Source organism: Mirounga leonina, unplaced genomic scaffold (assembly GCF_011800145.1).
Source record: "Mirounga leonina isolate KUSES-001 unplaced genomic scaffold, KU_Mleo_1.0 Mir_97, whole genome shotgun sequence".
NCBI lineage: Eukaryota > Metazoa > Chordata > Mammalia > Carnivora > Phocidae > Mirounga > Mirounga leonina.
In genome coordinates this window covers 4208532-4230819 of record NW_023270889.1, presented here as the reverse complement: position 1 = coordinate 4230819, position 22288 = coordinate 4208532, and the positions used below count along the sequence as shown (strand labels likewise).

General features: G+C 46.1%; 1 protein-coding gene across 3 annotated transcripts in view; it reads right to left on the bottom strand.

Annotated features, from left to right (window-relative positions):
• Positions 1 to 22288, bottom strand: part of LOC118006499 (oncostatin-M-specific receptor subunit beta-like) — a 49022-nt gene that overhangs the window by 4078 nt on the left and 22656 nt on the right. For all 3 annotated transcript variants that reach the window (XM_034999183.1, XM_034999184.1, XM_034999185.1), the window contains 12 exons: positions 20962 to 21133; positions 18257 to 18532; positions 16591 to 16720; positions 15665 to 15816; positions 12000 to 12139; positions 11291 to 11441; positions 8388 to 8464; positions 7235 to 7457; positions 4544 to 4723; positions 3345 to 3449; positions 1807 to 1980; positions 867 to 1034 (listed from right to left, as the gene is read on the bottom strand). In XM_034999183.1, the coding sequence (XP_034855074.1) occupies positions 867 to 1034; positions 1807 to 1980; positions 3345 to 3449; positions 4544 to 4723; positions 7235 to 7457; positions 8388 to 8464; positions 11291 to 11441; positions 12000 to 12139; positions 15665 to 15816; positions 16591 to 16720; positions 18257 to 18532; positions 20962 to 21133 (1948 nt within the window). The remainder of the gene's footprint in view (positions 1 to 866; positions 1035 to 1806; positions 1981 to 3344; positions 3450 to 4543; positions 4724 to 7234; positions 7458 to 8387; positions 8465 to 11290; positions 11442 to 11999; positions 12140 to 15664; positions 15817 to 16590; positions 16721 to 18256; positions 18533 to 20961; positions 21134 to 22288) is intronic.

The following is a 22288-nucleotide window of genomic DNA, read 5'->3' as shown; positions in this document are numbered from 1 at the left end:
GGGTCGTGGCCAGCGTGCCAGGCCAGCAGCTCTACCCTCCGCCGCCATCCCGTCGCCCGCGGCCCCACCGCCGCCGGAGGGAGCCCGCCCTGGGCCCGAGGCCCGCTGGTACCTGCAGCAGACTCTTCAGCCGGTCTGTTTCTCAGGCAGGACGGTCTTCCACCATCTGCTATGTGATACCCGCTTCTCCCCTTCTTCCTCCATCACCATCTGCTTCCCCCACCACCTTCCTGTTGGCTGGAGGTCTGCCTTTACCGTCAGGGCTGTCCTCCCTGCCTTCTCCTTTCTCCTTCTTCCAAGCCAAACGCAGTTGGAAAAATGGATCTCTCTATCTCACATTTCCCCCCCAATCGGCAAACACCAGGCTGGTGAAGGAACACCTCTTGGCCCTGCCCGATCCCCAGCCGACCCTACCACACCTCTCTCAACTGCCCCCAGAAAGGCCAAGTCAGGAAGCAGTTGGCTCGCCACCGAGGGAAACCAGCCAGAAGGTCGGCTGCAGAAAACACCCGCCCTCCCCTAGACGGAGGGTCTGGGGCTCTTCCGAAGTGGACACGAAACCATGCCTTCTGGGACTTTCAAACCATTTTGGGACTGAGTTCCAGGGCATGCCTCAGGGCCACCGAGACAGGCCAGAGGAAGGTTCCAGGTCGTCAGCCAGTCAGATTGGCCCCACTGTTTTCTGGTTAATGTAGTGGGATTCTGTATAACATTTTTTTCTGAAACAATCTCATCTGGAGAGTGAGAGACAGAAGGAGAAGAAAGGTTTAAAAACTCCTGATCTCGACAGAGCCCAGGGCAGTGTGTGTGTAATCTGTTAGTTTCCCAGCAACATCTAGGGGAAGAGTTTTGATTCAAAAACTCACAGTATTCATCCGGAGTTGTGACCTTTGTGAAAGCGCCATGGGGGCCCTCGCCAACACTGCTGTACGGGGTGACCAAAAACTCATAGAAGGATTCCGGCTGTAGGTTTTCCACGACAAGTGTCTTTTGTTTTGGGTTGTCAATTTTGTATTTGCAACACAGTGTGTCATCTGGTATTCAAAAAAAATTATTTTCAGGAAAAATAATTATTAAAGAGTGAGAGAGAGATCTTGTGACAGGGATGGGCACTGATAATATTGACTCAGCGCTGTCAACATCTTAAACCAATCAAAAATGGACTCATGATTCCATCACTCTGGGTCACTGGTAAAATTTTTAGGAGATGGCAAGCAAAGCAGAGCAACCACGAAACAAGGGATGCTGGTGATCCAGAAAGAGCCCACGAATCTGCGAGACACAGTAAGAGCTTGAGAGAGACTGAAAAATACATTGTAACAACCTTTAACAAGGTCAAAAGAAAAAAAGAAAAAGGAGTTAGCAAGAAAGTTTCATAATTGGCAGGTTAAGGAGCTGATGGTACTCAAATGCTTCCAAAAATACCAAGCACTTTGTTTTAAGTAAGTTACAGTACTGCCCCCCGCCATCTTGCCCACTAATTTGTTGAAGAGCACGTCGGACCATAAAAGCATGCAAGAACAGAATTCAGCCTGGCCATGGTCACACACGGCCACCTTTCTTTGTTTTGTTTTGTTTTTTTATTAAAGATTTTTATTTATTCTACAGAGCACAAGCAGGGGAAGCAGCAGAGGGAGAGGGAGAAGCAGGCTGAGCTGAGCAGGGAGCCCGAGGACCCTGGGATCATGACCTGAGCCAAAGGCAGACACTTAAGCGACTGAGCCACCCAGGCGCCCCCCTGGCCACCTTTCTAATAGTGGTCTTGCATAGTGAGGTCTTGAAAGAGTAAACAAACAAAACCGTCACCTGAAAGAACTGCCTTTTCAGATCCTGAGTGGCACTGCCCCGCCTTGGATTTCAGGTAGACGTGGTACCCTTGTATAAAACTGGGTTGGGATTCAATGGAATAATCCTTCCAACTCAGAGTGAAGGAGCGGGAGGTCAGGTTACTCATGACCACTTGAGGGTTGTCTGACGGAGCTAGGAAAGGAAGTCGGGGTAAGGAGAGTCGTCACCTGGAAGTAGCTGCGAGCACTCACGTAAACTAAAAGTAGAGCTACAGCCAAGTCTGGGACCTGGAGGCACTTATGCCAAGTTCAGGGGTTTTCTCTTTTTCTCTGGGGCATTCATGCCTTGACATGGTTTGTGAGGGCTGGGAAGGAGTTGAGCCACCTTCCTGTCCAAGTCTGGCCTTTCACAAGTGAAGAAAGGGACAGCCAGAGACACTCAACAGCTTGCACGAGGTCACCCAGAGGAAAAGTGAATAAAGGGTTTCTTAGACTTCCCCGTGCTCTTGAATTCTAAATAGTGTTTGACAGAAGACCCTGCCAGAGAACAGACCGAAGGGGGTATTCGAGACTCTAGTTCCTGGGTGGTGACAATGCCAAGCCATCCAAGTGTCACTGCAATACTCCGAGGGTGTTTATTCTGAAGGCTTCCTGAGCCTGTTTCCCACACACGCGTGTGTGTACCCAGTCTGTGTGCACAGACATGCACACCAGCGACACACCTCCGGCGGGCCTCAGATGGCCCCCACAGATGGAGCTGTGGGAGACATGACCTGATCTCTGCAAGGCAGGGGAGGTCCCAGGTGCCCAGATTTCAGTGGGATCAAATTGCCTTCTGTTGCTGGTGGAATCACAGTGAAATTTCGGGGGGGGGGGGGTGATTTCACAATATGGGTCAAAATTCTAAAAAATTGTAAAAGAAATGAGAAACTAAAGCCTTTTGACTCAAGTATTCTAACACTTCATTTAAAAACCATTATTGTGGATATGGATGAAGATTTCACTAAAATGATGGGGACTCAGACGGCATAAGAGATTGGGCTAAGGATAAAGGAGACTGAGCATTGCAGATGGAAAGACACCTGAAGATGAATTTTATAGTTTATAGTTGAGAAACACCGTAATCATGCTAAGTGTCCACCAACAGGTGATTTGACACATGCAAATAAACACTTTGCAATGATGCAGTTAAATAATATTTAGTGACATGAGTCAAAAACTGCATAGAGTAAGATCCCACTTTTATTTAAAAATGTATATCTGTACAGAGAAAGGAATACCTGGATATACATTAAATATTAACTCTGGATATTTGCCTTTGGGTGGTAAAATTAGCAATGAGTTTGTTTTCTTCTTTTGCATAACATTTTATAAATTGTCTTTAATGAAAATGGTTTATAGTTTATGATTAAAAATATTTTTTAAGACCTAATTACCAGAATAAATGGGACGCTGAAAATTAGGAAAGGTGTTGAAATATACCTAAATCTACAGCTAGGATCTCTGGATCATTCTGAACAAGTCTGCCCATGGACATATTACATGCTGTAAACTTACCCAGTTCCTGGGAGTATCCTGTTTTTTTCTCTAATAAATAAGGAACCCTTTCTGTAGAAATTCCATAAATTCTGAAGTTGTACTGGACCCCTGGTCTGAAAGCATCTAGGGAAGAAAGGTCAACAGATTTTCAGTAACACAGTGTGACATTCTCTTTATTTCTGAAAAGGAACAGAATAAGAAATGAATTGGTGTCTCCTAAATAATTTCCTCCTTAGGGTTTCTGCACTTTATCTCCACCATCTTCCCTGCTTCCGTTGGCCTTGGAGTCCTCCACTGTCTCCAGCGAATCCTGCAGGGACTGTCCTCTACACCATGCTCGCCAGCATTAGCTCTCGGATGCCCACGTGCAGGAAACCCGGGGCGGAATTCAACCAGACACAGAAAACCATTTTGAAGTTTCTTGTGACTCCAAGCGCCGCCCCCCCCCCCCCCCCCCCCCCAGCAACTTGTCTTCTCTTGCCCCCACGAAAGCTGAGCATCTGGAAGGCTTTGCTGGCACTTCCTCACTCCCCCCACCCACCCACACCTGCACCTCTGCAATCCACCTTCAGCCCCCGCCACGCAGCCCACTGCTCAAGCCAAGGGCCACCTCACTTCCTCACTCCCCAACAGCAAGTGAACGCCTTCCCTGGCCTCCGGCGCCCTCTGGACGCTAAGTCCCACACCTTTATCCTGCGCCCAGCAGATGGCGCTGCTGACCCCCTCTACTCAAGCCATGAACCTAGGCTTCTTTGACTTTGCTAAACTAGCAATCTTGAAGTTACAACTCCAGTGTGTGAGGTAAGAGGTCAGGTTCTACATTTTCCACTGAAAGTGAAGGAGTTGACTGACTCCTACAACTTTATGTCCTAAATGTCTCCCAAATCCCTACATTTCTTTGCTTTTGTAAAAGCACCCAAACAGTTGGGGTTATAATGCCCCTTTGCCGTTCATTCGAGACCACTGATTTCGAGGTATAAGTTCATAAAAATCATGAAAACCTATCACAGGCTTAGGTCCAGATAATCTCTGTAAAAGTAGACTGAAGGCCAAATCTTAGGCCACATCACTGTAAAATGAACTCCTAGCACCCATGCTGGATTTGTCATTTCAAAATTATTATTTAGCACAAATTAGCTGTGAGATGGTCCAGAGGTCCTAGCTGACTTGCTGAGAGGTGGATGGAAGAAGCTGGTAACATGCAGGGTTCTTCTTACCTGAGCTAACAACTGTGCTTGTGGTAGTGGGACCGACGCTCTTCCACTGGAGATCACAGAGCGGGCCCCGGGGACGGTCACACCACTCCACAATGTAGCCCGTGACGTTTCCAGGTTGGGGTTTCCACGACAGAGAGAATCCATCCTCCGTGCCTTTAACTCTTTCTTCTTCAACTTCTTCTATACATTACAAATAGAGCCATGCTTCAGATAGAATTAATTGTACGTTTTTAAAAAAAAGTGTTTAAAGAAGAAAATCAGGTTGAGCATGCACTATCTCCAACAGTTAAGAGCCCTATCCCTTCCGTGGCTACAGAAGCTTGGGGGCGGGGTAACGTTTTCATGGGTGTTTTCCTGCCTCTCACTTCCCAGCAGATATTCACTTCTGCCCTTTGGATGCCCCTTGTGCTAATCTTCTGAGACCCAACCAGACTTCAGGCCCTAAAACAAGGGTCAGCAAACTACTTCCCGCAGCACAAATCCAGCCTCCAAAGCTTGCTTTATGACCCTTGAGCTAAGCAGGGTTTTAAGATTTTTAAAGAGGTACAAAAAAACAAAGCATATAGGATATAGAACAGAGGCCGTGTGATCTGTGAAGCCTAAAATATTTCAGGCTATCTTTCCCTTTGCCCAACAAGTTGCTGCCCCCATGTCTGGTACTTGGTACTTTCCAAAAATCTCTGTTGAACAAATGAATAATTGCGTCTAAATTCCCCCACATAACGCCGGCTGCTCCTGCATGGACCACTACTTCTTTGATGTTAGGGGTAGAAATTGAGTGAGAACGACAAAAGAAAGGAAGTTCGGCTATGTACTAAGTTGGATTATGTAGGGATGTGCCCAGTCCTCATGACCCAGGCTACCCACCTCGACCTATTTCATATGCCAGGGTAGTTTCCAGCTGGAAACAAGTGATACGATCTCAGTGGACTCCCGGTTCTACTGATTTCAGGCAGAGTCACCCTATACCTTGGGGGACGAGAATTTCTCCTACTTCCCGAGGCTGCCCTCACAGCCTGCCACTGTTCATAGGGCAGTGGTCCCAGCTGGTCACTCGCATGAGAGCAGAGCCAGACCAAGGAGGGGGCCTGCAGGCAGCAGAAAAGCAATCGAGGAGAAGCAAATACTGCATGGCATAGACTTAACTAAACATTTACTCATTATTCATCTGCAATTTAAATTTAACTGGGCCTCCTGTATTTCCTTTGGCACTCCTAATTACAGCTGGACATTGGTGTGAAAGCACAGTGTTATTAATTGTTCTAGATAATAACTAGGGGATACCCAAAGGAACGTGTAGCTCTAGGTGTAAGACAAAGGGTTCTCTGTGAAGGCCTCTGTATATACCACCGACAAGTCTTCCTTGTCTTCTTCCCTTAGAGAAATAAATCTCTTTCGCATCAACGCTGACATTTTTTCACCTTACTCATTCACACTGGCTGAAGTTTCATCCCACACTCAATCATAACTCTTATCAAGCTGCTTTTTGAAAATTGCAAATTATGTTTTGAGAAGTAGAGACAGAGGAGGGAAGGAGAAAGGAAATCTTTTTCTTCAGTCATTCACACTCTAGCATGAGTTGGTTTAACCTTAACAGTCGGCCTCATGGCACATCAGTGCCTTTATCCACCGTGGTGATTTAAGAATGTGGGCCACTTAAGGAAGGCCGGATAGAGCCTCACAAGGGAAGGTATGGAGGTCTGAGGGCAGGGTATGCGGAAGGAAAGTACGCTTGATAGAGAAGACCCCCAACAGCCAAGTGCTCAGCAGTGTTGTTTGGATTGGGCCTCATGCAAGGCAGTCTTTCTTTTATCAGTCAGCTCCCCCAGGGTGAAAGAAACGCCCACTTTTCCTCATCTTGTCCTGATGAGGACAGATTATAACTTTTCACTTTCTTTTATTATTATTAATTCATTTTTTATTTAAATTCAATTAATTAGCATATGTTGTACTATCAGTTCACTTTCTTTTCTAATGCAGTTTTTGACAAGCAAAGGTCACGTGAAGTAACTGCTTAGTTTTCCTTCGGCGCCACGATTCGGATTTCTTTTTCTTACTTGACACACGGGATAGTTCTAAAAATAAATAAACCATCACCGCCCTCCGATCTAGCCCACGTAACCCAAATGTAAGCCTAACCTGGAAGACCACAGCCACCCAGCCTGCCGCAGCCCCTCGAGCAGGGCCCCACAGGCTACGGGACTAGCCAGTCACCATCTGTCATTCTGCAGCTTCTGCAAAGCCTCCTGGAAGGATGATGCCAGTCGGTTCTCCTTTCATCACCTCTGGCAATGCTCATGGGCTCTTTCCGGGTGACAAAGACTGACAAAATATTTTACAATAAATGCAACCCACATTTCATAAGCTACAAAGCACGCTTAGAGCGACTCCAGCTCTTGGTGGAGACGGCTTATTGGTGTTGCATTTACTTGAGTAAACGTGAGAGAATTCTCCGAATTTGCTGAAGAATCTCGGGGCAGCCCTGTGCTGGGCTGCGGCTGAACACTCACTCTTCCCACACCGAGGAGGGCTGTCCCAGGACACCTGGAGCCGTGCTGAGACCGAAAGAAAAGGACGAACAGTGTTTGGCAGCTAGACATTTTGTCTCCCCGGGTTACTGCCTTTCCAGTTTGTCCATCCCTACTTAATAACATCACCGATGCTTTCCCTGAGAATCAAAACAAAACTCACTGTTTCCAGGATCTCCAGAGACTATGATGACCGAAGCAGGGGACGTGCCCACACTGTTATGAGCTGTGACGTGGATTTGGTACGAACACTGGTCAAGGTTTAGTTCGGTGCCATTGGCCGGAGCAGGAATGGAGAGGAACTTCGAGCTGGATGATCTGTCTAGATTTTCTATAACTATATTATAGAACAGAATCTTCCCATTGGCCTGCAATTTTGATAGTGGCTGAAACAAATAAGGATCATCATTTCAAAATGGGCTTTCCTTTGAAAGGAGTTTGCATGAATAATTACTTTTTTATCTTTTCTGTCCCTGCACAGCTGTGCTCTGAGCCATTCATGGAGCCCACAGCCACCTCTAGACCATCCTCCAGGTCCAAGAGAATTCCCTGCCCACACCATCCCAAGCCCACTGCCAGGACCTGTCCCTCCAGTCAGCCCCCTCAAGGGCAGACGGTGGTGGCCCTGGTGCGTGTGCCCCCAGGCCTGAGAATGGACTGCGAACAGTTGTTTGCCCGGGTGTAGCCAGAGCCTGGACACACGGACTGTGCCCTCGTGTGAGTGCCGGGCTCCCTGCAGAGACAGCCAGCCTGCAGGTGGGAAGGAGGGGGGGGGCAGGGGGGGCATGGCTGGGGGCCAACTCTCCCAGGACTATTGTATATGGTTTGAAAACATGAGCTGAGGTTCTGAGAGTTCCGAACACAAACCTGGACTTCCAGGTTGCCATGAAGGCTTTAATGGGCAAGGTAGAATGACAAAATAGATTTTACTTTTTTTTCCCAAATATATTTACGTTAAATTTAGCTTGACTCATAACTCCTATATGTAAATATTGTGAGTATCTAAATATTAATAACTTTTAAATATGGTATACGCTTCTCCACTTACACTCATGCCCCGGGCCCTGCAAAAGTTAGAGCAGGCCGGAAGAGAAGTTTCAGAGATGCAGAGCTGGCCACCTGCGGGCTGAGAGGTCAAGGGGGAGCAGTCCAAGCATCAGGGAGATGGGTGTGGGTGGGGACTCCTCCCCTGGGTAAGACGTTCTACTGGACTCACGTTAAGATCCCCCACCCCCAACGCAGACTGCACCAGCATCCGGTGTCACACTGAAAGACCGTGCCAAGCAAATCCGGCTTGTGGAATCTGTGCGTATTACCTTCCAGAATAAAGTCACAACAGAATGTCCCTGCACTGACTTCACATTTCTCCAGACGTCAGGAGCCTCTGAGGGAGCTGAAATGAACGAAAGGAAAGCTCATGGGTCACGCTACGTATGCAGGACAATACAACCTGTTTCTAGTTGGGTCAAACGAAGTGAGGATGACCCGTGCTACCTGAGGCTTGCTTCTCGCTCTTTCACTCTCTGTGACTTCTCCCCACTTGTGCCCAGCCACACTGTTCACTCCTCACTAAGTGCACATAGTAGGTGCTTGACAAAAGGTCTGTTGCCTCAAACCGAAAGCTCTTACGAACATCAAGCCTGAGCTTCTGGAAGCCACCAGAAAATTTTGGCATCATTCATCAGTTAGACCCATGGTAGGAGGTTAGTTAGGTAAATTTCTCATTTGCTGAATGTCTAGGAGCAGCAGACCATTGCTACTTCCTCGCTTCATTTGCGAATGTTGCAATGGAGCTGCACTAACGGGGAGCCCTAGGGGCTGGTGGTACTCTGATGTGTGTTCATGATTTCGCAGTGGCTGGTCCTCTCACCAGTCCCCTCGCCTGGGCACCCCTCCTTGATCCCCTCCACAGGGAAGGCCACACCCCCTCCTCCTCATGCTCCTTTCTCTGCCAGCTCCCGGCCTGCCTGGGGAAGCTGCCTGCCTGGTGGGCCCTCAGGGCACCTGCTCATTCCTTGACTACACTGTTCTAGAAAAGTCTGTATTTATCACCAGCAAACTGTAAGACAAGTGATTTGTGATTTGATTCAAAACATCTCAATGCAAGAAGAATTGTTTTGGACCATAACACAAAGATTTAGCTGGTTTATAAAAATATAGTTACTGTGCCCAATAATTGAAATTTAAGGAAGTCCCTTTTTAGTTGCTGACACTTTCTCCTCAACTTAAAGATGACCGTATATTTCTAAAAATGTATTGAAGCAGATTTCAATTTGCTAAATAATCCACTGGAGAAGCCAATAATCAATCAAAAACCTACTGAAATACTCAGAAACGACACGGGACTCTAAGCTCAATGCAAAATCTTCAGCTGGCTTGTAAGTCTTTCTTTGTGAGAAGAGTGTTCTGTATTTGGGTCAATACAGTTTCTACTGTATTTCTACTGGTGCCATTTCTGTCTGCTCACTATGATTACACTGCAGTACGGTTCTAATCCACATACACATTGACCTTTCCAGCATCCAGCAAAGTGTTGTCAGAGGTAAAATGTATATATACGTATTATATATTTTATTTATATATATATATATATAAACACACACATATACAGATTCACCACCAGTAGCTTCATCTCATTCTCTTGTTATTATCCAAAGCAAAATTTATTATTTTCAGATTTTTTGCACTGAAAGAAATGCAATTTACTAAAAACTCTATCCTTCTGCCATTTTCCTTTTGCACTTAATTGTAGTTATAATGTTGGAATAAATTTGAAAAAAAAAAAGCAGAGCAGTATCATTAAAGTAAAAATTCTTTAATAAAACACAACTGAGGAGGATACTACATTACTGTCAGGAACAGAGTTTTTCTACAGCAGGGATTCTTGAGGAGTCTATGCCTCTAGAAAAAAATTACTGGAGGCCCCGGGGAGCAGAGTGGGGGCGTGAGGTTGGGTGGGAACACCAGACACGGAGAGGAAAAAGCTGCTGAGCACAACCAGTGACCAACCCACGTGTAGGCTTGGATGAGCTGTCCTCGTCACCCCTCAGCTCCAGTCCTCATGAAGAGAAACAGAAAGAGTCCTGCCAGCCTACCACACACGAAGAGAAGGTGGAATAAAGTAAACACATAGACTTTGTGTTTTCCTTTGGCAGTAAAAGAGCCAGGACTTGAATGAACAAGATCTCAAGGCTGTAATAACATCATGGAGAGACAGAACACACAGAATCTGGTTCTGGTTAAGGGAGGAGCTCTGTGGAGTCAGGGGCCCTGGGTGGGGGGTCACCGTCAACAGGTCTGTCACTTACTGGCGAGGCCAATGAAATCACTGATCCCCTGTGTGCCTCCGTGTCCTCATCTACAAAGCGAGGATGATTACCCAGTGTGCCTCCTGCCTGCCGTGAGGCGTCAAAGAGAAAAACACAGCGAGCTCTGTGAGCCATGTGAGGTGCTCAGTGAGGGCCAGCCGCCATAACTGTCATGACTGGTGTCTCTGCCCCTCAGGCACTCTGCAGACCAGGCAGGTCTCTCCGATCTACGGGCGCAACTCGCCTCCTCTGTCAACTGGGCAACAATGATAATTTGTTGTTTTGAACTGGAAGGAGATGAAAGCAGGGCTGGGCCAGCTCATCTCTGGAGGCCTGTTGGAGCTGTAAGCTGTGGTTATTAGTGATTTGTCAGAAAAACTCATGTTTCAGCCAGTGGTGAGGAAAGTCCCACTGCAGGAATGATCGAGAGGACTCAACGGTTCGCTGTTGGTGAATGAACGACGTATCAATAAAAATGAAGTTTCCAAATATCATTACATGTCCACACATAGCCTGAGGTTGTTTGGTATGAGATCAATGCTTTCCTTGGCATGGACACTACTGTTTGCCCCTAGTCCTTAATTTTAAAAGTCTACACTAATTTACACAGCCCCGGAGCCAATGGGGATCCAGCAATACCAGTAGCTTATAAACCATTTTGGCAAAATCAAAGATGAGAGAGGAAATGTATAAAAGAAAGGACACTGATTGATGCATGTTTGATGTGTTTGTCTTCCCATTCACATGTCGTTAAGCGTTTAATTCAGTTCTTTTTAAAAAGATGGTATTCAGCCTCTGTTGCAATATGTTCCACTTAATTTGGGGTACAATCAAAAGCTCTCAGGGAAACCAAGCCACCTCCCATGAGTCAGTTTAGATCCTTGAGTTAAAGAGCAGGGAGCTGAACATACCAGCTTCTGCTGTGGTGAAGTTCTGATGAGTCCATTCACTCCATTTCCAGAAGTGGTTGGCATTCGCACAGCGTACTTGGGCCCTGTACTCTGTGTCCGGCTCCAGGCCACTGAAGAGCTGCTCGCCATCCACCTCGACGGAAACATTGTGCTTTTTCAAAGAAAGGAAGGGGGGGGAGGGAGGGAGGAAGGAAGGAAAAGAAGAGACGAAAAGAAAAAAGGAACCAAGAAGAAAGAAGCAGAAGAAGGAACAGAGAAGACAGGTGTAGTGAGGAGCATACTTCATAGCAAAGTCAAATCATAGCATGGTACATTCTGATTTGAGGTAAGACTACTTCTTCTTTGGGAAAAGAAAATCTCTAAGGCCCTCTGCCCAACTCTGAAGTTTGTGATTAATTTCATGAACCGTAATTTTTAAACAGATTACCCTTACCATTTGAACCCACACAGAAATAGGATTTTCTTATTTTTAATTAATTAGTTAATTAATTTTGTATTAGTTTCAGAGGTAGAATTTAGTGATTCATCAGTTGCCTATAACACCCAGTGCTCATTACATCAAGTGTCTTCCTTAATGCCCGTCACCCAGTTATCCCTGCCCCCGCCCACCTCTCCCAGAAATAAGATTTTAAAGAGGTTTTATTCATTAGTCTCTCTGTTCAGGACATAAAGAGATTTTTGAAAATAGCAAAATAAGCAGCATTCTTACTTGTGTTACTTCTCCTTCACCATAGAGTTCAACCTGGCACAGCAGTGTATAATAATTACCAGTGGAGTGAACCTTCCAGGTCATGGTGGCATTTGTGGTGCTTACATCTGTAAACAGACTAAAGGGAGCCATTGGGTGCACTGTCAAAAAAAAAAAAGAGGGAAACAAAGTAAAAAGAAATTCAAGCATAAATCCAAAAAGACTTTGGCAAACAGCAGTTCATGTCTTCATTTATTTATTCAGTGGTATTTTTTTCTTGTTTATTTTTGAAAAAATGGCAAATGAAATGAGACTTATAGCCAAGATGGAGTAAGCTGACTAAAGTTTTCTCTCTCACCGAATTATATGAGAAATTCTGAACAAAACATAAGAAGAAACTACCAAGGATTCTTAAAAATTCAACAAAAGAAGGCAGATTGTGAAGGGGAATCAAAACTTGGAGAAGTGGCTCATGGGGAGAGTATAGCAGAACCCAGAGTCTAAACAAAATAACATCAACAATGTCAAAGGTACAACGCCAAATTATTCTACATACAAAAACCCAGAACATGTCACCAATTTCCAAGGGAAAAGACAATCAACAGGCAATCAATCAAGATGACGCATATGACTTTAAGAGAGATCCAGGTCATAACAGTAAACACATTTGAAATGAATAGAAAAGAAACACTTCTCAGCAGAAAAACAGACACTATTTTTTTTTAAATCAAATGAAAATTTGGAACCAAAAAATATAATATCTAAAATGAAAAATGGACTGGATGAGGTTCAGGTCTTGAAAAGACAAAGTAAGCACCTCCCATTCTGTCTGTCTCCCTGAATCCAGTCAATACAGTGCATGGAGCATTCTCAAATATTCTATTTGTGAACTCTGAAAGGTAGACATCAGCAGGCAGATTGGAGAAGACCAGAATGTGAAGTATCGCTGTGCAGGCAGTTGGAGGGTAAAGGAAGACATATGGGTTATAAAACTTCTGCATTTTACTTAAAGTGGAAAATATTAACTCTAAGAAAACTGTGAAAGATTAGTAATATATTGTAATCTCCAGAGGAAAAAAACAGGAATACAAAGAGGTGTAGGCAAAAGTCAGTAGATAAATTGAAGTGCAATACTAAAAAAAAAATTCAAATAATCCCAAAGGGGGCAGTATGGGAAGATCAGAGGAACAAAAAACAGAGGAAACAAATGGAAAACAAATAATAAAATGGTAGGCTTGAGTCCAGCCATATTAATAATTATGTCAAATATAGATGTTCCAAACACACTGATAAAAAGAGAAATTGTCACTTGGGAGAGAAAACGAAACCAGTCATGGACCTGCCTTCAGAGTGCAACAACAGGGGAGCAAACATGAATCAATAACCACAGAACTAAATGTGACATTGAAGGTGGGGTGACCACACTGAAGTTATAAAAGGCCTTTTTGACCTAAAAGATGGAGTTCTAGAAGTCCCTATCCTGAGCCTTCATCTTTATCTCACTATCCACAAGCTGATGACTCAGAATTCTAATTCTCTTTCCCAGACTTCTTCCACGCTCTCAAAACTCTATATGCAACTGTCTCCTCAACATCTCCATTGAGATATCTAAAGGACATCTCAAACTTGACACGGCCAAAACAGAACTCTATGCCCCGACTCAGAGCTGCTCCTCCCCAATATCCTCCCCACTCCGGAAATAGTTCCAATATTAGCTCAATTGTTTAGGCCAAAACCCTAGGAACCATCCTAAATTCCTCTTCCCCTTATAATGCACATGCCTTCCCTAAGTCCGTCCTACCAACTCTATCCCAAAGTGAATTCAGAATATGACCACTTCCCACCAACTGCATCACGCCATATGGTGCGAAGTCTCTGCCTGATGACTGCAACAGCCGCCCAACCATCTCCCTGTCTCCACCCTCGCCCCTGACAGCCCAGCCTGAGCGATCTTTTCCTGTAGCGTAAGTCACATCACTCATCTGTCCCGATGAACACCTGCTAAGACAACCAGTTAAGACCATCCCATTCGTTCCAGTTACTGCACGACCGTCCAGGACTCTCCAATCTCCTTTCTCTCACAGTATGGGCACTATGAAACAACCCAGAGCTTGTTCCCATCTGATGACCTTTTCAAATCCTATTCTTTTTGCTTCAAATGCTCTTCTCCTAGATGTTTTCTGCTTCTGTCTCAGTCTACAACTGCCTCATCCTAACTGAAGCGGCATCTGGCATTCTCTACCACATTACCTGAGTTGACCTTCTCCATAGCACATATCAGTACTTGAAATACTGTATGTGTCCACTCCCCACTCTCCTCCCCTCCCCCAACACACTCTCACATACAAGCTCATGCGGGGCAGTTACCCAGTTTTGCTCACTGCCGCGTCCCCAGTGCCTGCTACAGTAGGAGGCCCTCTGTCATTATCTGGCTGACTGAATGGCGATTAAGCTGAAATCTAAAAGATGTGTAGGAATTAAGAATGTAGAAGGTGAAAGATGACCATTCTAGAAAAAGGGAACATATGTAAAGATTCTGCATTTCATAAGAGAGAAAACATGTGGTCAAAGCACAGGAAGAGATATTCAGCTTTAGGGATGTGTAGATCAAAACCATCACAGATACCATGGTAGACCCAGGAAACGGACAGAATGAAAAGGGCAACCATACCAGCGTGGAGAGGCTGTATGAATTCAAGGGCCGGGGTACGACCAGTACAGCCCCTTTGGAAAACTATCTGGCTTTGCGTCTAAAGTTGCACATTCACATTCTCTATGTCCTCACCAATTCCACTCTGGGGTATACACTCCAGAAAACAAATGTAGGCCAGTCCTGCATCCATAATGCTCATATTAGCACTGTACCCAAGAGCAAAAAACCTTGGTACAACCTGAGAAACCATCAAAGGAGATGCCTGACCAGAATACCATAGATTTACACAATGAAATACTTCACGGCAGTGAAAATCAACGGACTACAACAATACTCAATAATAAGGGTCAATATCAGTAATTTAATATCACATAAACAGTAATTACTAAATTATCACATATGGCTTGATGTCTTTTATATACATTAAAACCAATCAAAATAAAAACATAGTATTTTTAGGATGACATTAGAAATGAGAACACATGCACCTATATATACACACACACATTCGAGATTTAAATCTGCAATTATCTTGGCGGAAGGAGCAGGGTGGGGGGGCTGTGGGATGGGAGATGAAGTGAGTTACTGTCAGAGGTCTAGTCTGAAGGTGAGTCGTAAGCATGCAGGTGCTTATTACATTATCAAAACAAACAAATAACAGGGGACCGTGGGCCATGCATGCATCCATGAAGAGAAGTATGGCATCAACGAGAGTTATAAATTAAAACTTTTTAAAAAATGATTGATTTATTTATTTGAGAGAGGCAGAGAGAGAGAAGCGCATGCACACATGAGCAGGGGGTAGGGGCAGAGGGAGAAGCAGACTCTCTGCTGAGCAGGGAGCCCTAGACCCCTGGTTCATGACCCGAGCTGAAAGCAGACACTTAACGGACTGAACCACCCAGGCGCCCCTGTATTAAAACTTTCACTTAGGATGTGAATTAGGCAAAAATCTGCAACATTTCCTTGATCACACAAGTGTGTCACACATCAATGAGGTCGCAACCACAGCGGGCTCTGACCCTGGTCTCACCTCGATGAGTCAGGTTAAAAAGAAGGTGAACACTTCTCTTTCTTAAGTAGTTTTCAGCCGTGAGTGTGAAGTTATACATCTCTTGGGACTCTGGAGCTACTTCCCAACTACACCAGCTTTTGTGTTTACAAAGTGTTTTTTTCCCGGAGAATCTTAAAAAAAATAAAACACAAAACAACAGTTTCAGGGTTTACACTGTCAACGCAGAGATGTATCCCTACACTCAGGGCACACTCAGTGGCTTTCTACCTACGTGCCACATGAGGGCGTCGATCCCCCGTCATCAACAAATGCTGTACTGAAAATATTGTTGCAACAGTTTCGATTTCTGTGGCGAAATGTGTAACAACGATGAATCACTGACTGCGCCCCTCCACCAACGTGGGAGGGGGTGAGACTACTCCTTATTTTATTTTATTTTTTTTTTTTTTTTAAAGATTTTATTTATTTATTTGAGAGAGAGAGCACATGAGAGGGGGGAGGGTCAGAGGGAGAAGCAGACTCCCCGCCGAGCAGGGAGCCCGATGTGGGACTCGATCCTGGGACTCCAGGATCATGACCCGAGCCGAAGGCAGTCGCTTAACCAACTGAGCCACCCAGGCGCCCAACTCCTTATTTTAAATATTCTTAAAAAGTTAGAAATTAGGTAGACCCAGATCACCAGATGTAACCATGTTCACATCAAGATTCACCATTAACAGGCTTTCTTATCATTTTTATGTGACGTTTTCTTTTCACAAAACTCAGGTGGAAAGTATTGTACCGTGTACAGCTGTGACCACGGGGAGATTTCCTCCTGACTCTGGCCGGGTGGTTGTAAACTATCTGTTCACATTTTCCCCAGCCTCTAAATGCGGCTCTTGTTGTCGTCACAAGCGCCTTAAACAAGGAGGAATCTGCCACGAAGGCAACCGGAGCGAACTTACGATTCAAATAAAGTATAGCTTTGGGAAAGCTGTTTGAGCAAGCCAGTGTCACTCCCGGGATCCCAAGTACAGTTCAGTGTCGTGAGGTCCTGGGTTTCACAAGAAAATTCCTTGGGCTCCTCAAGGACTTCTGTCCGTACAAAGAAAAAAAACAGACGAAAGACCTAGTTAAATCCCTTTATTGAAAGACAGGGAAAACGGGAAGCTCCTTTTGGGTCTGAGGCCACAGAGTCCCTCTGAATGATAAAAACATCACACCCGCACCACCAGAAAGTCTCAGTTCAGGCACCTCATCCCTTCTCCCTTCCCTTGTTCTTTTCTGAGGCCCCACCTGCCAGGTGGCGGGAGCTGTGCAGTGGTCTGCAGTGCGGCCCGGGAGTTGTACCCCCAGGGCCTGCTAGGGGCACTCAACACCTATCTCTGACTGTCAGACGGGCGAGCGGAAGAATGAATGAATGAATGAATGAATGAATGAATGAATGAATGAATGAATGAGTGAGTGAGTGAATGAATGAATGAGTGAGTGAGTGAGTGAGTGAATGAATGAATGAGTGAGTGAATGAATGAACGAACAAACGAACGACGTCAGTGTTGCCCGCTGTTTCAGCATGGAAGCTGGGGCTCGCAGCCAGCCTCGGGGCCATTCGGCTTGGGATGCCAGGAAGTCCGAACTGGGGGACTGCTGAGCTGGGCAGCAGGGCGCTGAGAGTTCCAAGGAACGTGCAGCGCCGCCGAGCCCTCGGCGTCCCCGCGGCTCTCAGAGGTCAGAGGCCACGCCCGGGGGCCATGGCGGCAGGGTGCGGGAGCCCGGAGCCCGCCTCGGGCCGAGAAGCAGGAGGGACAGGAGGGAGCAGGCTCAGATGTTGCCCTACCTACAGTGCAGGGGAAGGCAGGTCTCCTGACCACACGCAGGAGGGCCCTGGGCACGGGCACGCAGTCCTCCGTAAAAGGTAAAACGCTCCCCCTCCCCTGTCGCCAGCCACCGAGGCACCCGACGTTTTCCTCGCCCACTTCAGAGCGGGGATCCATCTGCTGGATTGCTAGCATGTGCGGCGCCCGTGTCGGGGCCAGGCCTGTCGCTGTTCATTCACCCTCAAACAGCCAGTCCCCGGCCCGCTTCACAGAGAAGGAAACGGGCTCCGAGAGGCCGGGAAACTTGGCCAAGTTGGCACGCCCGGGCACGGGAAGAAGATTCGAACCCAGGTCTTCTGGGCACAACACTGGCTGCCTCCCTGGGGTCGGCCGCCCTGCCATCTCTCCCCCATCCCCCCTCAACCCCCGCCCTGCCATCTCTCCCCCATCCCCCCCCCCCCCCCACCCCTGCTCTGCCATCTCTCCCCCACCCCCCGCTCTGCCATCTTGCAGTCCTGCCAGCATGGCTGAGGCGAGACAGGGCCCTTCCCAGTGGTCCAGGAAATGACCCGAACTTTCTCCCCTTTAATAACCTTGGTTTCTAGAAATAAAATTGTCAATAAGGACAAGACAACAACAGGAAATCCTGCAAGTATTGCTTCAGGGTATCTCTTCCAGAGTCTCTCCTAGAAGACTCAGGAGACAAAAGAACACCCAGACCATGGATGGAAATGTTTACTTGTCTTCTGGGAAAGGAAATTCCATCTATTCTAGGAAACGAGAAGAGAAGAGCACAGAGCATGTGCACACTTACTTGACACAAAGAGAACGATGCCCTTTATACTGTCTCCTTGGTCCCCCTTACAGTAGATATTTGTCCCAGTTTCCCTAATGAAAGCAACATGATTCAAGTTGAACACGGAGACGTTTGGCTCGAGCTCTTCTCCCTGCATCTGCACGCCTTCCAAATAACAGGATATGTTACTTTGCTGGCTCCTGGAAACGTAACAAACGGTGACATTGGAGCCTTCCTCCACCAGCTTATCTTTAGGGAAAACAAACAATGGGTCGTGTCCAAGAGAATTCTGTACTAAAAAAGACAAAAAGACAGCTCAGTCAGAACTTCACTCAAATTTCAAACCAGCCCCTCTGGTCTCCCTCTCAGTGATAGTTTCAGCCTCTTCTACCTGCTGGGGAAAAGAGGAGCCTAAATTTCTAGGCAAACCTATAAAGCTCGGTGCCTGCCCAAACACGCCTTCCTGTAAGGGCTCCTTTTGTTAGGCGAAATGCTGCTGGGGCTCTTACTGCAAAGACAGCGCGTCCTGTCACCCTGGGATTAGGCGTCACTACTCCTTTGCTTACGACACGGCGACAGCTGCTGTCTACGGGCCGCAGTCCCGACGGAGGCTCTGTGTTATCTCTTTCCACCTGACGTCACCCACACAGGTAGGACTGACTGAGCCCAAGTTCACTCACCCAGCAGGTGGCAAAGCCACATTCCCATCGGCCAGGTCTGCCTATCTGCACAGCCATGTGTCCCCTCCACTCCCCCCACTTTTTTAGGGCTTTTTAAATTAATTAATTAATTAATTTATTTTAGAGAGAGAGAGAAAGAACGTGAGCAGGAGGGGCAGAGGGAGAGGGAGAAAGAGAATCACAAGCAGACTCTGCGCTGACTGCAGAGCCCCACTCGGGACTCGATCCCACAACCCTGAGATCATGACCTGAGCTGAAAGCAAGATTCGGACGTTCAACCCGCTGAGCCGGCCAGGTGCCCCCACGCGTCCCTCTTAATCTTTAAACTGTACTATTGACCACATCTCTGCCCACCTTCTCGGAAATGCCAGTCACTCAAATATCTCCTTTTCTCTCGTCTCTCCTTATGTATGACCGTCAGTGTATAAAAATCCTCAGGGGTCTCCCATTTCAGGCCAACTCACCGCCCTCCCCAAGCCTCCCTCCCGCCCCCTGGGGACCTGCTCCTCCACCGTCGGCCTCCCTGAAGGAGCGGCCTGCTCTTACTCCTCGGCTGCATCGCTCCTGCTCATTCAGCCGGCCGTGGTCACCGAAACTGCCACCCACCCCCCGACGTCACCCCTGCTGCGTGGCCTGGGCAGCGGGGGGGGGACTTTTTTAAAGGTCCCAGGTGATTCTAATGTGCAACCATGGCTGAGAACCAGTGTTTGGGGGCCAGGAATAAACAGTCAGGTTTTCCATTCATTACTGAGTTAGTTTGGAGGTTATAGAGTTGAGAAATCTAGTCCATTTTATCAAAGCTGTTTATAATGTTGTTTTCTCTCTTACTGTCTTTTCAGTCTCTGTTTTTTTTTTTTTTTTTTTCCTGTGTGTTCTTCTGTCAGCAGTAGGATGTAATGTGAAGAGGGGGGCCCTCTGGAGCCAGGTTGGTCCGGGCTAGAATTCCGGCTCTACCCCTTAGTGGCTTGATGGCTTTGCATGGGTTCTTTAAGCTAACTGTACCTCAGTTTCCTCACCTGTGAAGTGGGGACAAGAATAATACATATTTCCAAGGGCTGATTTGAGGGCTAAATTAATATGTAGAGTGCTTAGAACATGCCTAAAATGCAGATTTAATTCTATTAGCAGTATTAAGCTAATCACTAGGCTACTCACAGGTTAATGTGCTATCGGTTTTACTTAACCGAGGTGTATAAACACTTAACAAGGGAATGGTTCTATCGGCAGGAATTTCCAATTATCTGGCAGGGCATATAAACTGAGAGAGCCAAATGCCATTGCTTTGGAACCAGCCTATAGTTTAAATGAAGCATAATAAACTGTGGCAAAATCCACTCTAGACTTTAATTATCACAAAATTAAATTATTGAAATTAAGAGATACGTAAAACATATTTATCCATAATCTCATTACTCAAATGAAGACCTGATTTCGTTTTTCCGTATTTCACCCCTTCTCTCTACACTAGGGGTTGGCAGGCTATGGCCCAGGGACCATTTCTAGCTTGCCATCTGTTTTTGTAGATAAAGTTTTATTAGAACACAACAATTCTCATTAGTTTACATATTGCTTAGGACTGCTTTCCTGTTACAATGGCAGAGCTGAATAGTCATGACTGAGACCAATAGGGTCTGTAGGGCCTAAAATATTTCCTATCTTGCCCTTTACACAAAAGCTTCCTAACCTCTGCCCTAGATGAAGACACATTTTGTCTTATTCTAATAAAAACATATGTACAATTTATGTCCTGCTCTGTTCTCTTAGCATTCTATAATAAACACAGGTCCCCTGTTTGGAAAATAAATACAAAATGGTCTGAATTTGCATATTGTCTCTAAGAATAAATTCTGAGGCAAAACCATAGACGTCTATCTCCTGGTGGCAAGTTTCACACCCATACTTTTTAGTTCCAAGGGAAGACAAAGAAAAATAATGTCGGTTTCTACTCAGTCTCCTCAAAAGAGACTTCTACGATTTGACTATTGATCCCCAAATAATATTAAATATTCAACCTTTTAACTCTTTTATCACCTCCCTTCTTACCATCTACTTCCTCCCACGAGCTCCAATTGCTCCAGAAACTCTGCTCGGGGGTCTTGGCATCATCCTCCGCACTCCTCATTCTTATAAAATGTCTCGCACATTCCAAGGGGAGCTTGGATTCCCAGCTCCAGTGCAGAACTTGGTTCCACTTCACAGTGGTGCTATAGTTCTCCTAGAAAGAAAGAGAAAAACTTGGAAACATGGAGCCATGCCATCCTGAAAAATGGCTTGACTAGAGTTACTCCAAAGCACACACCTGGGAGCCCACTGCAGCTCCCAAATATGAGCAAGTGCGGTGCATCCCTAACCAGCCAGATCCCCCCGGTTTGATGTCGCAGCAGGACCTGCCACGGCCTCCTGCCTTTTGAAAGCTCATCTCCCACCCCTACGGCTCTCTGATTCCAGGGGGCTTGTGGGGAGCAAGTGAGAGAAAACTGAAGCTACTCAAGTCTTGGGGGGAAGAAATCAGAGTCAGAAGGTAGGCACAGGACTCGTCACATAGAGCCTGCTAAGAAAATTTCTGCAAACTAGATAATTAATTGAGTCATTCTTTAAAAATAAGCAAGACTGAGGAGTGTTTTTTTTTCCTTTTTTTTTTTTTTATGAGAGAGAGACAGCATGAGCGGGGGGGAGGGTCGACTGAGGAGTATTTTCTTAATAATCATTTTTAGCCATGGTCAGATCAAGTTGGTCAAATCTCAGTAGAGAGGGCAGTCCTTCATGGTACCCAGGAGGACCGGTGGCTCTCAGAAGCCAGTAGAAGGATTCCATGAGGCCCTTGGGCTTTGTTTTCTGTTTGGTTGGTTTGGTCTCTTATCTTTGCAGATATGGTGGCCAAGGGGCCATATTCTCTTCTTTGAGCTCCACCTGTTAGAATCTATAGTCCCAAAAGAGGTCAAGCACACAAGAACGTCTTACACTGTGCTCTTGGGAAGCTTGTCCAAGTTGAACTGCAACTGGTCTTCCCTCACAGCATTTTTTTTTTTTTTTTTAAGATTTACTTTAGAGAGAGAGAAGGACAGAGTGTGCGAGTAGGGGAGGGGCAGAAGGAGAGAGAGAATCTTAAGCAGGCTCCATGCTCAGTGTGGAGCCCAACCTGGGGGGCTCGATCTCAAGACCATGAGATCATGACCTGAGCCTAAATCAAGAGTCAGATGCTTAATCGACTGAGCCACCCAGGCACCCTTCCACACAGCCTTTCATCTTGATCTTTCTAAAGTTCTGGTATTTTCTTTCTCGAATTCAGTAGGCTTCAATGGCTCCTTTATACCTTACCCTGTCAGCCATCTACATTCTGACTCCAACCCACCTCTCACTCACAGCAATC